The sequence below is a fragment of the Diuraphis noxia genome, unplaced genomic scaffold, assembly GCF_037042655.1.
Source record: "Diuraphis noxia isolate RWA-SAM2 unplaced genomic scaffold, SU_Dnox_SAM2 contig0005, whole genome shotgun sequence".
NCBI classification, from domain to species: domain Eukaryota; kingdom Metazoa; phylum Arthropoda; class Insecta; order Hemiptera; family Aphididae; genus Diuraphis; species Diuraphis noxia.
This window is the reverse complement of record NW_028301715.1, coordinates 16,119,329-16,141,007: the sequence shown is the minus strand read 5'-3', so window position 1 is coordinate 16,141,007 and position 21,679 is coordinate 16,119,329. Positions and strand designations below refer to the sequence as shown.

At 34.8% G+C, this 21,679-nt stretch overlaps 1 protein-coding gene across 4 annotated transcripts in view; it reads right to left on the bottom strand.

The window, feature by feature from the left end:
* The window catches only part of rols (zinc-RING finger and ankyrin repeat domain-containing protein rolling pebbles), a 215,716-nt gene that overhangs the window by 59,741 nt on the left and 134,296 nt on the right, over positions 1-21,679 (bottom strand). The window contains exons 1-2 of one of the 4 annotated variants that reach the window (XM_089228580.1): positions 7,348-7,717; positions 3,546-3,627 (exon numbers count right to left, since the gene is read on the bottom strand). The exons of the other annotated variants lie outside the window; for them this stretch is intronic. Coding sequence (XP_089084706.1) covers positions 3,546-3,609 — 64 coding nt within the window. The 5' untranslated portion in view covers positions 3,610-3,627; positions 7,348-7,717. Of the gene's footprint in view, positions 1-3,545; positions 3,628-7,347; positions 7,718-21,679 lie in introns of those variants that run through there. 4 annotated transcript variants of the gene reach the window in all.

Below are 21,679 nucleotides of genomic sequence, written 5' to 3'. Positions count from 1 at the left end.
CCGAGCCAATCGAAAAACGACCCTCCGCGCCCGACACCGTCATTCGGGGGTTTAGGTTCGCGTGCAATATACATATATATATATATAGATAGTGTATTATAATATCATAATATATATATATACCCGTGTAACACTCCTGCCTGCGTATATACCATCATAATACAACGACCATGGCATACAATAACAGACATTCTATATGCGCTATTATTATAATATACCGTCAACGAGTGGCCGGGAAGGTGGTTGCGCTATACGCTATATAATAATATTAGTAGTGATAACAATATCGTCATAAACATTATTATTATTATTATAATTCAAAGCGACGAAATGATTTATGACAATAATGGAGCTAGCTTATCCGTCGCGTTTTTCCTCGGAGCCATACGCTAAATAGATTCAGTGGCTACAACCAGCTGCAAGTATAATACACGCGTCTCGGATTTTTATACAATATATACTATACAATTGCACCGCGACGATGACGAGCTACAAGATAATAAAAAATACCTATTTAACAATGACCATAACGATAATAACGTGTAATATAATAGCACGCGGTAACATACACACTGATGGTGCATTGCAGGTATAACTTCAAATAGGTAAATTGTGCCCAAGCATAATATAATTGACACGTCTTTCGCTCTGATGCTGTTGGATTAGCCAACTTGACGACTACCGTCAGTAAAGATTATAACAACCGACTTTCGTTGAGTCAACTGTGACACCCTATACAGCATATACATACATATTATACCTACACTTGACTCACACTATATGAAAAACCTAACTGATATTTCAAACTTTATTACGGCCCATATGTAAGTATATTTATGTAAATATTATAGGCGAAACGGAATCTTATAAATAATTGTATTAGGTGTCGTAATTACATTACAATCGATCGATTATAATAAGTTATACCTATTATCGATGTTTGGACGAAAAATTGTACTTCATCACGGTGTGCCCCGATCACAAATTCGCACACGGCGATAATGTTGTTATATCTGTCATGTTATAAGCTTGTTTCGTTGATCGCGTAAAAAAAGTTACCTTTTTTTATCGAAATCGTATACGATGAGCGACTTGCCGCTCGCGAGATTATGATTATCTCTGAAGGATATTACGAAAACTAAGCGGAAAAATCATACTATGTGATACTGCAGTGACGTGATGAAGTGGGTAATCGAGAGGCGGCCTCCTCATTAAATGTTTTTTTAATATTAATCTTATATATTATGGACAATATGGTTTTAAAACCGTCTAAAAGGGCAATTTCCTCATGTAATGTTTTTTTTATAAGACACTGTTATGACTGTTAAGAGAGAGATATAAACCCAGTATTCACTGTTCAAGGATATTCCAGCTCGTAGGTGGGTAGGAGGTCATAGAAAAATATACTTGCCTCTGAAAATTCTTTAGTTCGCCACGCCACTGATATGAGATTATCGTGATGTGATTCCGACGGAATGCATTTAAATCAATCACCCGAGCGAATATTTATGCACAACGTAGAGCATATATACTCAACTACACTAAACCTCTTAAATTGTAATTGATTTATATTATTACATAGATTTTCATGAGTACATAGATATACAATCTATGGATTCGATCAAAATCGATATACTACAAAGGTGAGTCGTAAGTACATATTATTTTAAAATATTTTAATTTACTATACATATAGGCGTATTGAATTTATTATCGTTTTCATTATACTACGTATTACATTCTACTTTCGTCTAAACGTGCAGAATATATTATTATAAATTAATCAATTATGATAGGCACGGCGGGTAGGCATACCAATCATGTATAATATGTACGTATACCTAATTTTATGTTATATTATTTTATTATACTTTCTGATTGACGATAAGAAGTTGCGGCGGATAACGTTACAACCGCTTTCGGGGCCGTTTACCATATTATAATATATAACTATCATCAATAATATATCGAAAATTGTTTAAATAGGTTTCGCAAAATCGAGATATTATCACCAAGTCAACGGCTGTGCCCAATGTTTCGCCTGGAAACCCAAAGCTCGCGCGTTTTGCGTAGAACCGTCGCCATAATGATTACGTTCGGGGCACGTAATGCTCGCGAACAGGTCATTAAACGCCAATGGACCACGACGACAGTGCTGTGGACGGCCATACAAAACGTGCCAAATTTGCCCATTCGACGAAAGACGGAACACCACGACGGCGGCCGTGTAAACGTTGACATAAATCATTAAAATATTTATCTGAACGTGACGTAGGTATACATATTATTAACACGTTTGACAATATTTTTGTTTACACTAAAACAATAATAATATTTCTTGAGCACGGGAACAACTTTTTTACAATGGTAATTATTGACAACATCATTCCCGGGCGTGTGTGGAAAAATAATAACACAACGACGCGAAACGTAAGGACGTTCGTTATTGCTTATATTTTGTGAACTTAAAACGAGCTGACAGTATTACCATATTATAGAGCTCCGCAGCAGTATAACACTACAGTGTTATATAGGACAGAGCTAGGCGACGAACCTTCTTTGAGTCAAGTGCCAAATTTTTCCGATCACGATTTTCAAAACTGTTCTTGTGCCCTAAGTCGTAAATATAAAATAGTAAATAATAAATGACATTGCCATTTGACAAACGCGTGCCGCCTGTATGGCTAACGTAACCATACGTCCCACTTTGGGCGGGACTGACCCGCTTTCGAGATGAGTGTCCCGCTGCCCCCCCCCCCCCAAAGAACCTAAAAATGACCCTCTTTCAAAAAAGTCGACAACACTCAGAAAAAAACATTTCTTAAAATCTACATTTTTATTAAATTGATTTCTTGATATTCGAGTTTTCTTCAATTAATCACGAATTTCATTAAAACCACTAGTTTATACTCAATTACCTACATAAGAATTATTTCAAATTGATGAAAAAAAAAAAATTGAATCAATTGAATTGCATCAAATTGATAAATAAATATTATTTAATTAGTATAAAATGTTTATATATGGACTTAAATTAATATCTAATTTCGTTGATATTATTAAATAATTATAGTGGTAGGTATTTATTGATCACATATTACAATCATACATTTAAATTGTACCTATATATTATTTTCAATGTAAAAAAAATATATATACAATTTACAGTATATGTATATGTATATCTTCATATTTTTACGTATACTGTAAAACACTAAAACCCATGTGATCTATCATCTATATGATTGTTGGGATTCTATTATGATTAATATGTTATCTGCGTTTTTCTGTTTTCATTTTTTATAGAAATTCAATAAAAAAATTGTTGTTTTACGCAAAATTATATGGTTTTCTAATTGAAATGTACAAGTGCTCCGCTTTGGAGGAAAAAAATTATGGTCACGTCATGTATGGCAGGCAAAAGCTAATTTTACAAATGCCAACAAATTATTTGTTTTCATCCCACATTCGTTTAGTGGAACACTACGGCAACATAGCTTACAACACTAAAATAATAATACAACCGCGTTGTGAATGATGTGTACCTGAAGATATGTTCGGCCAAAAGTCGTCGTCTTCCAGGTCGCACTGCTGATCGTGTCCCGGCATGACGGTTCCGGCGATGTCCTGCAAACGTGGTTATCGTATAATGATGTATCATCGTCACACTATTGTAATGTGAACAACACTACCTTAATACACACACATGCACGACCGCATAAAGGTACACACTACGTAGTAAGGTACACGACGACGAGTAGGTATCGCCGACAGATCATCATCATCAGCTGCAGTGCTGTGCACACGACAAACCGCGGCGAGAAAACGACCACCGCGTTTCCGGCTATACTATCTCTATATTTACGCGCAACACGCATACTAGCTACGGTAGACATCGTGATAACGACGCAACATTAAGTGATACGTCGTTGTCGCGTGTCGTCGTGTCTTAACGCGAAAATCGGTGGCCATCACTACGCCGCAATGACACAACTTCTTCTGCTGATAAGTACCTATTACACTATGATGCGCATGTATATGGGTACCAACGAATACGACGGATGCGTTCACGAGACATTACGACGGCGGAAAGCGAGCGCCGGAGATAAGTTTCGACGGTTATAATATCGCATATACGGTCTTCCGGTCGGGCGGCGCGTATTGAATTTCTCTCTGCCTAGTGTTCGACACATGCTACACCACCACACTCACACGCCGAGATCGTCACACACACGCAGAGACACATGCCTACTAGGTTCGGTTAGCAGCGGCGCTCGTATTATAATATTATTTCTACGTTTGTTATAATATTCAACGGCGTAGAAGTAGCGGTATTACCTATTCGAGTACGACGATGGGTTTTCGAGGGCTGGTTTCAAACAATCGGGATTTTTCACATCATAGTTCGCCGCCGTTAAAACTCTGGTCGGAAAGGTCGTTTTGGGTCGGTCGACTCTGCAGGTTCGGAGGGGGGGGATGACACTGGCCGGCAGTTACTAATTCAAAACAAACATCCTGCAGCTGCCTACCTATATATCATGACCTAAACAGTTATCAACTTTACTTATTAAGGTAGAGCCGTTCAAAAGTTTTCTCCGTGACCGAGGGAAATCGATTTTGAACTCCCTACATCGTCGTAACACAACACGTGATAAAAACTATTCACGGATTTGTAAAAAAATGTCGGCTAATTAGACAAGCCGGTGATGTTAATAATATGTATCTCATAGTAGGAACCTATGACGCGGTATTTAATTAATAACATTACTATAATACTCGGAAATAATAACTGCGTTGTCGCCGCCAGTCAATAATGGGCACTTTAAATGAGAAAATCACAATTACGACGACAGAGCAGAATAATTATAAACGTGTACCTACACGTACGATTATCATCTATAACAGTAAAGTGCCGATGATATTATATTAATTTTATCTGCAAGTGGAAAGCGAGTGACTTGTACGAATTTTCGACACATGGAAACAAAAATAGTATCGCCACGTCAAAGACACCCGAGATAATAATATGCAGTTAGGGGAAGGAAACCGTACAAGAAAACCAGAATATTTCGGAAGCATATGACGACGCTTATAATTGTATATTTTATGAAAACAAAAGCGCACCGTCGGAAATACTCGGAAACAAATTCTTATTATTTTTTTTTTATATGGGAGTCCATCTTAATACTCGTACAGTAGACAGGTATATAGGTACCTAGTAGGAGACCGTTTCGAATCGCAGCGATTACCACGGTAATGAATAAAAACAGAGGTAAAAAAAAATAAAAATAATAGATTATTACCGCGCCAGCTGCGCTGTTCGACCATACCAAATCAAGAAGTCACTACCTGTCTGACTGTACGGAGAACGGTAATATGGTACCAACTATGCTCACCACTAGCCTCAGGCCTGCCCGTCCGTTTCGATTTTTTAAAAAGACTGCGATTTTTTTTTTTTTACCTTGTGCTGCAGTCGTTAAGACAAGATTACAACAAAATACGAACCGGACAGTGATTAATTTACGGCCGCATGGTAGGCGTGTAAAACAGAAAAATATATCGCAAAAGACCGAAACCATCGTAAAACGACGTTTTAATTCTGCCGCCGACCGCTTAACCTCGGAAATAAAGATGTAACATTATTGAAATAAAATACGAGCGGCGGCATAATACGGATGACGTGTTTGCCATAAGACCAAGTCGAATCGACGGAGATTCGTACAGCGGCTCGTAATTATTGTATGACATTAGAAAATCGTTTGTAGAGGCCGACCGGAAACCAATACGACGATCGATCGTCACTCGAAATAATATTAAGTCTGCGTCGTCGTAGCCACTCGAAAAACTTCGATTCAAACTTTTACTCCTACTCGAGATTTATGGGGAACTCGCTTTCGCAGTCCATTACAGGTCTACGAAGAGCTGATATTTTACTAGGTACGACGAACGGTTTTTCGAGTTAGTACTTCTAACCCAACCATAGTTCACAGGTTCATCGGTCGGCCTCGAAGTTGAGATTCGACACAATAGTAGTGCCGACGAACGGCTGTACAAAAAATTGTGTTCGCCGGACGGGAATCGGTAAAAAACGACACTCGCCCCTAACAAGAGCAACGCGGTACAGACGCCACCACCAGCCGCTGCTGCAGGTCGCGGAGAACCCCTGGACGGAGACCCGGTTTTGGGAACCACCCTATTCTCGATCGTGTGTGATTTACTACGACCCTCCGACTGCGAATCATTATATTATATAATGCAATATTTCCCCCCACCCCAATAACGCACACACACACAAACACACACATTATCGATCACGGGCAACAAAAAGCCAGTCCCTCTTTTTTTTTTTTATCATACATTAAAAATATAATCCGACTACGATGCACCTGTTTCAGTTCAACACTATGAAAGCCTTTCGCTCTTGGGCTTTTGACCGACGTCAAACGAGCCGCGTCATATTCTAATTTCCGTCGCCCCGGGATAGAAGGACAAAATGGGGGGGGGGGGGGGGGGGGTGATAGCGAACGGTGTTATTCGCGCCGAAATTATCATTCGGAAACCGTAAAACGTGCGTCCGGCATGTCGAGCACGCGGCGCTCAGCTCAGTTTTTTGCGGCCTGCGGCAAACCAATATTATTGGACAAAAACATGACATTGTAATAATTAAAAAAATTAAATATTAATGGCGGGGCACAACTAACTATCTCGGATGCTTAGATAAATGGTTCGTTCGGTATATTGTACCTACATTGTTATACTGTTTTATCTTCTGATAAACCGCGATCGAAATTATACCGAATAAGAATTTTTTTCGCTTGTTGTTGAATTCGTATGTCGATCTTTCAAACACATTTGGCCCATTTGATACGTCGAGTTTTTACACGCCTGACGTACGTACGCAATATCGGCGAGATCAACGGCAAAAACATTATCGTTGTTTATTACGACTGCTGTTAAGTTGACGGACGACCGGTCGAAACCCGTGGGCGACGCCAATATTAAACCATAATAATATGATATGAAATTATAATAAAAATAACGCGTTATGTCGCAATCGAATGAAAGTCCGTCGTCGCGCGCTTGTCCTCGCCACACCTCTAAAAAACGGCTGGTGACTAATTCGCTTCGGTGCGCCGGTGACAAAAAAAGCGAATAATCACATAAAATCCGGAACCGGGAGGTAGAGTCGTGTCCCGAATAAAAAAAAAAAAACACACAAAAACTGCTAACCGCGCGAAATCAAACCGGATGACCGGAACTATAGAACACAGTGGTCATGACCGCCGGCGCGATGATACTCGTCGTCAAAAGTGGTGAAATTTCAGTAAACAACACTGTGGTACTTACCGTGAATTTCCCGTGGAAGGCTGCGCCGGCACTGCGAGACACTAAACTTGACGTCAACAACGAAAAACTAAACAATATTGAGAATTGAGAATTGAGAAAATCAAAAGGTCACTCGAGCGGTTGCGGTCACGTGCGCTGCTGACACCGCTCGAACCTCCCGAACGACGATTGTTCCGTTATTTGTGAGAAACAAAGAAAATCGACGGAAACACCATCAAAACGTTTGAAGGTACACGCGGCGCGCACTTTGAAAAACGAAATCTTATATTAATATAGCACAGAAACGTACGAGACACGGGTGGAACGCACGCGCACACGATACGACGCCGAAACGGTCGCTGTGCAACAGACACGCACTCGACGCACACTGATCGCGCGCGCGCGCACACACACTCTCGGGCTCGACCACGCCGCACGCACACTCACTTCAGCGCTTCCGACGGCCCAACCTGTTGACCCCGCGCCGCCGACCGGTCACCGCGACCAACGACGACGACGACGACGACGACAACAACAACAACAACAACAATATTATTACTATCTCGTTCGGTTCGGTTTTTTCGCCGTTTTCCTGCGCCAACGTTTTCGTTTTGGACCGATACACGCGCGCGCGATAACAGTATATTATTCAACGAATGCGTCGTCGTCGTTTCGGCGTAAATAACGTCCATTATATTCCATTGTGCCACGTCCTTTGTAGTGTTTACACGGCACTTGCACGTCGAGCAGCGATTACGACGATCGTAATAAATAATTAAATAATAATATTACGAAGGGTTATAATTAGCGTTTCGGCCGCGGCGGTCCGGAAAAATCTTGTTAAAAATAAACGATAATTATTATTATTAAGCCGGATTCCCACGACTGGTGTATTTGGCCAATATTTGGCACTGGTGGTTACTTGCCATGCCGTCGGATCGCCATACTTGTACAATTATTTGTCACTGGTGTCGTTCCCGGCGATTGTCGGTAAATGTGACACAAGTCAAAGGAACGGCCAATATACTTGTATTATTGATCCCACGACCGGTTCGTATAACAGCCAGCAATGGGAACAGACAACAGTGTACTTGGCTACTTGCACTAGTGCTCCGGTATTGGCGTACTTGTCAAGTACGCCAGACGTGTGAGCACCATATTCGTGCACTGGTCAAATGTACAATTATTGGCGTATTTGGCAAGTACACCAGTCGTGGGAATCCGGCTTTACATTATAATATTGTTGCCGATCGCAGTCATCGATTCCGAGTGATAATATCATCGTATCGTACTCTGACGACGTTTTGTGTCCGGTCCGACAGGTCTAGGAAAACAAAAAAAAAACAGAATCGACAAACAATTAATGATACATCGTCATTAATATTATTTTCATTATTGTCACGATGACTACGTGATTTTTACCTCGCCATACGATTTCGCGACACGACATTAATAATTGTTCAGAACCTTTTGCCGACGACTACAGGTCAGGTCGTATGATATTCGTATTATCCGTATTCGATTTTGTGCGACGATAATAACAATCGCAATCTGCTACACGCGTTTTATAACAAAAATGCCGAAACGTAACGTAACGAACAAAATAACGTCGAAATAAGAAAAGGTCGTGACTGTCGTCCGAACGACCGAACGTTTCGACTACTCCGACTTCCGAGTCACTATTGTGACGGTTTTGAACGTATTACTATTCGTATTTCCGTTATCGATTATAAATTATTGCACCCACTTGTATTTGGATAAAGTATTAACACTTGTCGTGTGCTCACGTCTCAGATCCTCTGCGATTTGCTTTTCAGTCGGAGACCTTTGACCGAGAAGTGAAAAGTGCACACCACCACCATCATCACACCAGTCGTGGTCCTCGGTGCTAGTTTTTATAATCGCCTTAAATATTATAATGCGTTAATTAAAATTGTTGAGCATCGCTTCTTGTCAGGTCGTCCGAAAATGCTGAACTGAACAGTTCGTATAATATGACATTTTAATGTGAATTTATGACGTTTATTTCGGGACCGTTTGGACGATGCGGCGAGTGCATGCTGTGAATCGTGTTTCTCGTGAAATGAAATGTGTAATTTTATCTATTAGTGTTCCGACGATGTCTGTTATTATTACACATTCCACGGATGACTGTGCCCGCTGTCGTGTACCGAAAAGACATTAGGACGAAAACGAGACTCCAGAAAGAAGGTTGCTGTTAAAACATGCGTTTTATAATTACACATCACAATACGACCCCTAGCTGCAATTTATTATACCGGTCCTCCGTACATTGCATGCAGTCGTATGCACTATTATGCACCATTCGACGACTCGATCGGTCGTCTAAAAATGTACCATTATTATTATTATTATTATTATTATTATATCCCAATTACGATAGTAATTATTATTATTATTATTGCCCACTCGTGAAAAATCATTATGACCGCGTGAGAGACACACACGAGTGCATTTAATTTGATCATGGCGGACGTGCAGTGATCTTTCTCTCTCCCTCTCTCGGTTTTGATTGATCGTCCGGACACACGATTATAATAATATGATATGACCAATAAATAAAATAAAACCGAAAACGCTTGGAATAATTTCACGGCATAATATTCTCATCAACGTGTAGTACAATCATTTTTAACAAATTCATCGATAAACATTTTTTATCGAGGTGTAATCTGTTTCCGGTATTTCACCATAAAAGTAATGGTATAATATTATGTGTGTTCGAAATGCGAACACGTAACTACCCATAAAACATAAGCACTATAAATGTTTATGGTTTATCATTTAATGAACTAATTAATAAATTCAAACCACTGTTGGAAAGAAACCAACAAAACATGTAGGAAATAGATAAATGTATTTTTAAAATCTCATTGAGTAGGTACATAATCAACACAATCATTACGTTATTAGGATGTACGTATTAAGTTTATTACAGTTTAACGGACAAAAGTTATACAAATACAATCGCAGTAATTCGGTTTGTAAAAGAAAAACCAACAGAGTAATGTGCATTTTCACCGTTTTAGAAATGAAAAAGTGCAAATTTATAAAATTTATAATTTTTTTTTTAAAACACGTGAAAGTGCGTCGTCGGTGGTTGGTCCATAGGTCCCCTAATATATTGTAACCTTATCGATTACGATTTTGCTGAAAATGACTAACCTATCATTATAATCGTACTCGATAATCGTATGAGCACAGATTCTGTGGTACGAGTATTGATAAATACCGTGTCGAAATAACATTTTGAGGTTTTTACTTTTTACGGTTAGAACTTGGAAATAAAACGTAAATAATATGTGTGTTGCTTAAACTCAACGTACCTAACCTAAACTGAAATCATTACGGTAAGCGATAACTGTAAATATTCTATTCCCATAGTTTCATATTTTTGGATAATTCAAACAGTAATTGCGTACTATAAATAACCGGAATGTCCGAATTGGTTCTGAAACGTCTGAATTGGTTCCCGGGTTGTTACAAAGGGTATATCCGAATTAGTTCCCGAGTTGTTAAAATTTAATATATAACAAATAGTTTTGAAAAATTAAAATCTTAATTTAAAACTATAAAATAAATAATAATAAATATAGGCGGTATATCGTTTTTTTTTTAATTCGTTCATTTTTTTTATAGTTATTATTTTCTATTATCGAGGTAAAAACTTATAAAAAACATTTAAATCTGCTGATTTCGTTATTTTTATATTTGTCCATTTCTATTTTTATAAATATTTTCTTATTTTTAGACTTCAGGTTTTGTAGTTTGTGAAATTTTATATAAGTTTCAATTTGAATTTCTTTTAGTACATCCATAAATTGAAATATGTTCGGATGTGCGGAATAAAAGCAACTGTTGAATTTGCTGTGAAATTATTCACAGCAATTAGTAGTTCGTTCTATATACTACTTGTATATTCAGCCCACATTGTTGGTGGGAGTGAGCTATCTTTTTCAATATAATTTTTAAAATATAATCGAAGAATTCATCAATTTTTTCATTTAAAATATTAATTATAATATTAAATATTTCATTTATATTATATTGTATTTTGCTTTTTCGTAAGTCTGTATCGGGAACCAATTCGGACGTGTGCCGCCTACCTAGAATATCGGGAACCAAGTCGGATGTGTGTTGCCTGGAATGTCGGGAACCAATTCCGATGTCAATTTTCAGGTATGGGAACCAATTCGGATGCAGCCTAAATAACAATAGACTATTGTTTTCAGTTTTCTAAGGAAGCCAGTAAATCGTATTAATATATAATATTTAATCATTAGTTAATAGTTATTATTAGTTGTTTAGCTATCGAAAGTAAAAACAGAAATATATTAAATTTATTATTACTGGGTTTTTTGTTTTCAGTTGAAAATAATAAAAAATAGATTAAGGACTACTATATACTCAACAATACCGATTGAAATCGTTGATACTATTATCTCCAGAAAAAGATATAGAAATTGATCTAGGCAACTGATCGACTGCCAAGATCATCAGATATTTTATCAAAGCAGTCGTTACAGTCTTAATTTTGATTCATCAACAATATTTTTACCCATTGACATTTTTATTTTTCTTATACTTAAAAATATCTCAAAGTTTCATTTTGTAATTTTTCAACCGTCTGTGATTCATAGATACCATTTGATAACTAAAGTTAGCACTGGAAAAAAAAATGTTAAAACTTATTACTTATATATATTATATATATAAGTATTTTTATGGGGGGAGGTGGTTGTCTAAAAATATGTATTTTCCCGCAATTTATAAATCACTCGCCACGCCACTGATAATAGTGTAAACCGCTCTTCGATGTCTACATGATTTACGAGCTTTAAAACCACTTTGAATGTTAACGAATATTATATAATATAACGTAATAACTAATAAGTAATTAATAAATGATTTAGTTCAGATGATCTCAAACGTGCGGAAATTGATCGAAAACCGTGCAATTTTGTGCGAAATCATTAACTTAACTGTTTAAATGGGAGTATAAGAAAAAAATGGGTAAAAGTATAATATTCATATATCGCGACTCGCGAGTGTATAGTTGTTAATGTTAAATTTTTCGCAAGTTCCTTTACATTATTACTAAGCTGTACTTATAAAGTATACTTAATAATATTATGGGAGTTCCTACTTTTTTAAATAACATGAATTAATAACATGTGAGGTCTTCTTGGGATAAACAGTAACAGTAAAATAATTGCACAGTATTATCAAGACGTGTTTGTTAGAAACTTTTTGTTTATTATGAAATATGTAGTTTGCTGTATAGTTTGAACTTAATATTTTACAGTATCTTGTTATGAATTTAACAAAGTTGTAAGAGTATAATATAACAATATTGTAAAATGATATACTTAAGTTTTGTTCTTCGCTCTCGAAAAAACTAATTAATTAATTGACAACGGGTTTTTCGATCGACATTAGTGGGTAAACTTACAACTAAATTGATAAATTAAACTATTCGCACTTCGCTAAATATTTTCTCAACTCGCAACAAATAAATATATTATTTTATCCACCCAGCTACACACATGTCTTGTTAGTCTCAAGTAGGTACCTATAGGTGGAGATTGGGAGGTGCTTAGCCTGAATGGAGTAAATTCGTTTACCAACTTTTGACGTTTATTTATTTCGATAATTATATAGGAAATCCCACTCGATTCAAATCCATTGTATCGACTAACTTTTCCAAAAAAAAAAAAAAATTATATTCGTTCTGGAAGTTACGATGATATTGTGTTACGCTTTATCCTTTTTGGGTTCGTGTATAGGTACTTAAGCTTGCCATTCGCGAGAAAAAAATAAATTACATTTTGTGTGCATCATTAGCATACAACAATTTTACTGCATACACATATAATAAAACACACCTGCTATCACATAAAATTAATATCGGTTTGCGCGAGTTTTATTTGGCCTAATGATACCTACAGATCGCGATAAATAAACCGATACGAATCTGGAAAGAGAAATAAATAAACAGAAACAACCGTGAACGAGAGAACAAAATCGTAAAATTGTGATAAAAAAACGATGCATGCAGATGAAGTAGTTACCTATACCTATACGGCGTATTGGCGCAGGCGGCGTAGGATAAAAATATGTCTATCGCTGTGCTAAAAGGAGAAAAAAACGTAAATAAAAAACCATAATAATAATATCCATCTGCGCTATATGTTGTAGATATACAATAACGTAGTTCGACATGCCATGTGGTATTTTATCCACAGGCGCGATCAAATAAATTGGATCGTATTTATATGGTATAGTTTTCGTTTGGAAATCCTATAAAAGTATTAATTTGCTATTCGTAAATCGAACACATTAATAATTATTATTATTATTGAATCGCCTAATCGGGAACGCTCGCCGGACTGCTATGGAATATAGAAACACCGTGTTTCAAACACGAAATCTATGCGAACGTCGTGAGAAAATTTAAAGTACCTAGCTTACGATCGATTATATATTATGTGTACGTGTGCAGTGGCTGTACCCTGCAGCACCACTCCCTCCCGCGCTCATCATATTTTTGGCCCCGGTACAGCACTAAATCCGGGTCCCTCTTAGATAACATTAATATTATAATTTTGAAACACTTGACTGAAGTAATTATTTGTGAGAACGCTGGGCCCCCTCGAAAGTCCATGCCCCAGTCCTTCTGACCGTCCCTTGTGGGAGCCCTGACCTGTACTTGCAGCAGTGGCGTGCGCATCCCTCCGCCAAATTCTGTGAACGCAATTGTACGGAAGACCGTGTAACCACGCGTGACCATGTAACCACATATTAAATTTGTAGTATATATTTGCACTTCTAGGAAAGTGCTCGCAGTGCACAGTTTGGGAACCTCTGCTGTGACCCGACAACTATCTCGGAAAAAACTCAAGCACCTGCTCGAAAATCAAAATATGGTCTTCGTAAGCGACCGAAAGTCCGCATATAACGTAGGTAATAGGTACTATTAAATATTATTACAAGACTACTACTATACGTGAGACTAAATATTAGGTTTTTTTTCTAAAACCGCAGAGAAAGCGATTCGGTGCGATCGACTGCTGCAGATATTAATATTAAACCCATATAATAATACGACGTAGTTCGGCGCGTAATGGAATTTTTTTAGATTTTTATTCCAGTCGCTCGGACGATATATATATATAGATATAAATGTAATAAATTTTTCGAGTCGCTGACACCACCGGTCCCGTTGCAGTTTTTTTACGTTTCCCACGACTTCGGTCGAGTCCAGTCGTAAAAATATAAAATACATCTCGAGATGCAAACGCGGTAGTAACCATAATAACATTATAATATGGGCATAGTGATGGTTATATATATATGTATATGTACTCGCCATGTATATATTATATATAATTCTGTTCATTTGTATACGCATATAATATTATATTATTACATTAATAGAAAAGTGGTCGAAATGAGCCTGTATCGTCATTATGGTCATAATATCACATTCGCATTATAATTATTATTGTTATTATACGGTTTTCATATTCACCGATAAATTAATTTTCATCAACAACTTGTTTTCGACGTCGATGGTTATACATTCGCCACATTGTTGGAAATATGGAATTCTTGCTTATATTATTATACAGGTATATAATCATAATATATAATATAGTAGAGACCTCGAGTGACCGGATGTACGTTATTGGGCGGGTACGGTTTCGGAAACGTTTGTAACTAAACTACATAATACGCATGATATAGTGACATAACAATAATATACATACTCACATTGAACATACCTCGTACTTATAGTGTGCATTGTTTACGCCCATTTTTACAAATTCAGAGTTTAAAAGTCATTCGGCGTTCACGACTAATAATTTAATATTTTAAAAACGTACCAAATACAGGTAATTTGAGATCATTAATTTACGACAAAAACCATTGATTTACCAACACGTGGGCGGCCGTGCGCTTAGGTTGATAATACGACGAAACATAAATTTTAGGCTTGGAAGAAATCGCAATACATAATGGACAAACGCAAGAATGGCGTTTTACGCATAATTATATGATGGCGGCCAGATATGAAATACGAGAATGCGGGACTGTTTGTTTTTAAATACTAAAAAATTATTGGTAATTTGTAAAATTCAAAAACTGTGATCAAATAACCCAAAAAATAAATAAATATTTTTGTAATACTTAAAAAGATAATATTATAGTCCCGTATTCTCGTATTATATCATATACTATAGGTACGATAGTGAATGTCGGACAGACGGTATATTTAATTATCGTGCGTGATAACATTATCATTATCGCATTTTTATTATTTATTCATTTGGCGATTGCTGGCTAGTGCGCTTATTTAATGCGCATGTGTTTGGTAAAAAAATAATAACTATCAACCGCGATATACGATATCGTTTAGAAAAATATAAAAAATTAATAAGTATAAGCCGCATCGACCAACGTTTTTACTAATCATACGCATTGATATCGATGACAATATGATGACTAAAATACGGATTAGGTATAGCTAGGTTCTAGTGAGATAAGTATAGGCAACGGTGGCGGGTTAAATTGCCCTATATAATGTCGTATGCCCAGGACTCAGGAGCAGGATCGTATATTTTTATGTAATACGCGTTTATTATGGGTATTATATTGCATAGTGCATAGTACCCTATAGAGGGCGGAATCATTAAAATGGCGTTCGAATATAATAATGGTCAACAAAAAAAATAATATTTTGTGTGGAACTAAAATAATTTATCTATTCAAGTTAGGTTAGGTGAGCCGTTATAAGATCGCTTATGAATTATGTGTATTATGAGTTTTGGGTAATCCATGCAAAACTCGTAATATTCAAAATGTTCCTTCTCTTTACTCCATTTCAAATCGTAGAATCATTCATAATGATTTCATTAGACTTCTGTCTCCGTTAGAACCTCAAATTTAATATGTTTATGTATTGTATTATAATATTACGCGTGCTTATAACTATATTAATAACTTAATAACCGATAAATGATAAAATATCTATATAAACCATAATTAGTGCCTAGTGGCGTTGTCATAATTATGAAAAATAGTATATTATTATTTTACACAATACGATTTTTTTTTTTTTTAGTGTACTGCATCGCTAGCTCATTTCATATTTCCATAACTAAAAAAAAAAGGTGCTCTGATAAATCAATAATTTATATATATAATTTGTATATTGTAATTTAATTATCTGCTGCTGCGGTAAAATAACACATTAAGCCGGGTTCACACTGCAGGGACAGCAACAAAATTAAAACAAAACGGCGTTAGTGTTTTTATAAACGATTTAGACTGCCCGTCAGTCATGCGGGGAAAGTTGGAGCTTTTGTTTACTGTTTTGTGTGGAACCGAAATTATATATATATATATATATATATACCTACCTTGGTACGGGAATAATATGCCTATTGAGTAGCTATTATGACTTGGGTATAATTTACTTGAAAGCTACCTATAATACGATATTTCAAAGTTACAACGTTTTAGAATAATTTTATATATTATATGTTTCATACATCGATGATCACGAATATCGATTTGAAACATTTTTGAAAAATATTCTAGAATATAGTCAAAACCGATATCATAATTTTATTATATTACCGTTAGAAATTATGATATAGGTAGTTGATGTTTTCATTACTTTATGCGTTTCATTTCCAGGACCGAAATTGTGTAATTCTTGTAAAACATTCAATTCCAATACCTATACTCATGAGCACACGTAAAATTAATTTAATTTAAAAAATCCCACGATATGATGACTATATACTACGCTTAAATTCTATCGAGTTTCGTATCAAAATCGAATCGTTATTATTTTAACTTTTTTTTTTATTGATCAAATAAAAACTCTGCAGCTATAGTCATTAGTTACAACTTATAAGAGTATATAATATTATGTTAGGTATTTACAGTTTATATATATATATATATATATATTTTGTTTAGAGTGCAGAATTAAAGATATATCTATTCTATTATAGAAAAAAAAAGAGATTACATTGTATGTGTACAGAATATATAGTTTACAATTTAGAGATGTTACGAACCATAATATTTAAGGTCGAATCGAACCCGAACCGAACTTTTCTTTAAATTAACGAACTCGAACAGATCCGAACCTACACACTTTTAATCGAACCCGAACCGAACCGAACTCTTCAAATATTTTATCGAACTCGAACCGAATTAAAAGTTAAATTGGATATTATTTTATTTAATATTTATTTATTTATTTATTTATCATTTAGCCACCATACCTCAGAATTATTGAATAAATATTTTACTACTATTTACTTTAATACTTCAAATACTTTAATAGTTAATAATTATTATTATGCATGAGATTTTTAATTTTTAATTATTAACATGATGATAACTGATAAGAAAAAGCGAAAAACATCAATATTTAAAACGAGCAAACATTAAACAACTAATATTAATCTATTAATTATATTAATTATTTAATAATAATTTATAATTTTAGCCGTTACTCCATTGACCTTTATTTTTATTTCTCTGGTTCGACTATCGAACGGAACTATTAGATATTTGGTTCGGTTCGATTATTTGGAATTTCCAGTTCGGTTTTCGAACCGAACCGAACACCCAGAGTTCGGTTCGAAAATCGAACAGTTCGTAACATCTCTAGTTGACATATTTTTAAATTTAAATTGTAGTGGGCATGTTGCTTTTAAAAATTGCATCATCTCCCAATTTTCCTTGGTGTTGGGTCCCAGTCAGTGGTCGAAGTGGGGGGGGGGATACGGAGGGATGGCATCCCTCTACTTTTTTGTACTTACATTTTTCATCCCTCTACTTATTTTGTCTAGAATAACGCATTCCTCCTAAGACTTGTGTTTTAAAATGAAATAATTATTATGATTTTTATAAAACTTTTTATTTTTCGTATAGGCCGTTTCGCAATCTTATTATCTATACCCGTTTTTAGAGCCACGGATTAAGAATAACCATATACCTTAGTCGTGTTTAGAGCTAATAACATAATATTTTAATATCACAAAACAATAACAATATTGATGATAATAAGTAGGGACGTAGCAACTAGCAATATGCTAAAATATCTAAACGTCATTTCTGACAATATTTTGTTGATAAAATGCTAACTGATAAGTAGATGTGTATGCGTGAACGTGAGTCGATCAATTTCTAAATTTAGCCCATGGATAGAATATTGGTTATGAGTGTGATGACCACAATTAAACATGTATACTTTTGATAAGGTTTTAAGCTTTATGATTATGGTTAATGCGTGTCAGTACTCACTTTAGTTTATGTCATGCATAAACAAAATGTGAACTATAAAAAAATATACTATACAAGGTATGAAGAATGTTACGATGATATCAGGAAATCTGAATTGTAAGGCATCCCTCCACTTATCTTGAGCCATTTCGACCACTGGTCCCAGTGCAACGTCAAATCGGTATTGTTATTATATACAACCGATTAATATATTTATAAAATACATATATACCATAACATTATACATACGCCTAAATAGAGCGAAAAGGCCGAGCCAAACAACAGTGTATACCTATACATAATATATTATATAGATAATCGAAATATTTCAATCAAAAACTTTATTTTTTGCTGGCGAGTGGCCAGTCGGTGGTATGGTATGTATATAGTAATATAATGATAATGGTATATTATATATATACGTATATATCATGTACGTGTTGCGAGCGAAACCGAAAACCCAAAGCGAACGTTTTATACACTTAATATTTTTTTTATACGGTCCTGCACGCGGGCCGTTGCAGTTTTATTGAATTCGAACGCGTATACCACTGCACATTATTATAATTTATAATGTTCGCGACACATAAAACCGACAGCGGACATCATAATGTATCGTTTCGGATGATATTATAGAATTTCCGCGCACAAATCTCTCAAGTATAGTTAGTTTCTCGGTTAAAAACTATAAACGTTTTTCGAGGATAATAATATTACCTGCAATATTATTATTAGTTGTGTCATGCGTAGAATCGAACAGTTCGAAAAAAAAACATTTCTAAGCCAACCACTGGAATTCTGTGAACAGATATCTTGTCGGGTGACTGAAAGTATGAAATATTTAAGAGAATGTCAGCGCACTATTTGTTTTCTCTCTCTCAGGCCCACGTTCAACGATGGCAAAACGCATTTGCGCAGAATAATTATTTTTTCTACGTTTTCAAGTATAATCTTAGAGTAAAAACACCCATTAAAAAATAAAAAAGAATAATATTTTTGAGTGAATGACATATCGATTTGGCTAAATATTGCCTCAAAACAATTTAAACATCATTTAAATTTACAAAATTTTGTTGATTATTTTGAAAGTCGAATACAAAATCAAATACCTAACAATAAAATATTATAATATAATATCGATATGTCATTCCCTCAAAAATATTATTTTTTATCTTTTTTTTTTATGGTCGATTTATACTCTGAGATTACTTTAAAACATAAAAATAATGATTCTGCTTAAGGGAAGCGGTGATTTTCTGTCTTTGTCTAACACACGTGCAATATAGGATTATAGACCTGTTCTATTTCCAACGTACCGATTGATATGATGAAGCGATAATAAGAATTCTGAAAACAGATTTGAATTTGTCGTCAAGTCTACTTGAGATCGACTTTCCCACATGTTTGATTTTTTGATTTAAACAACTGCAAAAATTTAAATATGTAAATTTTTTATTTACGCTTTTTTGATATATCGTTTTTTGGATTTTGGGGCGATGATATAAAAAATGTGAGAAAGTCGATCTCAAGTAGACTTGACGGCAAATTCAAATCTGTTTTTTTAGAATTCTTATCACTTTATCATATCAATCGTTACGTTGGAAATAGAACAGGTCTGTAATCCTATATTGCACGTGTGTTAGACAAAGACAGAAAATCACCGCTTCCAATCCCCTTAAATGCGTTTTGTCCATATTGTGCGTGGGTCAGAGAGAGAAAACAAATGGTGCGCTGACGTCCTCTTAATGCCGGTCACTATATTTTTATAATTGCCTTTGTTTAACATCGTGTTCACATTTATTTTTAATAACAATTATAGGCATTTTTAATGATCCGAGAGATAGTAAGAAATACATAATAATATATTACATTATAATTACTAATAAGTAATAAGTAATGAATATCATAGTGATGAAACGGCACTCTTCTGCAAGAAAATGTTTACTACGGATAATTAAACGTCGATTATTCAATTTATGACGACATATCGAAACATGCTTAAACTTCAAACTCCTGCCTGCAGTCTCGTGTACCTACTGTACCTATATTATAAAGTGTCAGTTACCAGTTTACCGATTTACGTTTTTATTTATATACCAATTACCAAGTCCAATTGCTCTACTATGGTTCGTGCTGTATCATTATCATATAATAGGTTGAATGAATAATGTTATGATATTGCTTACAATAATTGATTCCGAAATATTTAAATTAGGTACTTAGTTTATAAACATATTATAATAATATATATATATAGGGTATAACAGAAAGAACTGACTAAAAATAAAATAAAAAAATATACTAATTATTAAACCTATGACAAAAATTGTCAATATTGTATAATGATTAAATAATTTAAGAAATATTCTCATTTCAGCAAATTCCCAAAAATCATATTTTTTTTTAAAGTTATTAGGTACCAAATTTATTTTATCAAAAAAATATTGATATTTTAAAAAAATATAAAAAATAAACTTCTTGACTTAGATAAATCTTTTTACCATCAAAATTATTTTTATAATCAGGTTCACAAAATTATAGCTATTTTGAATTTATCTAAAATAATTTAAATCAAATTTTAAATTTTTTATTTTCAATGCTAAAAAATGAACATAAAAATAAATCAATTTTACATATAGCCCTAGCGTCTTTTAATGATAAATAAAAAAAAAAGTTAAAAATATTAATTATAGAACAAAGGTTATTCCAAAAGTCAGTTTTATCTGTTACACCTTTTATATATATATGAGTACCTATTACAGTTGTTTCCTGCGGCTCCAAATTTTTTTATAGCTCATACGATTTGAAAAATAACCTAGCTGCTGATATTATAAAGCCCGAAAACTCGTTAGTTCGAAAACAATGTTTGAAACAATTTTTTACAGATTTTACTGATTTTGGACTGCCAGTAATCAATATGTTAAAGAATCATCATAAATAATTTGAGAGTATCGATATTGGTAAAAAAAAAAAAAAATTGTGATCAATAAGCGAATATTATAATCGGACGGGGTTCGACTATTAT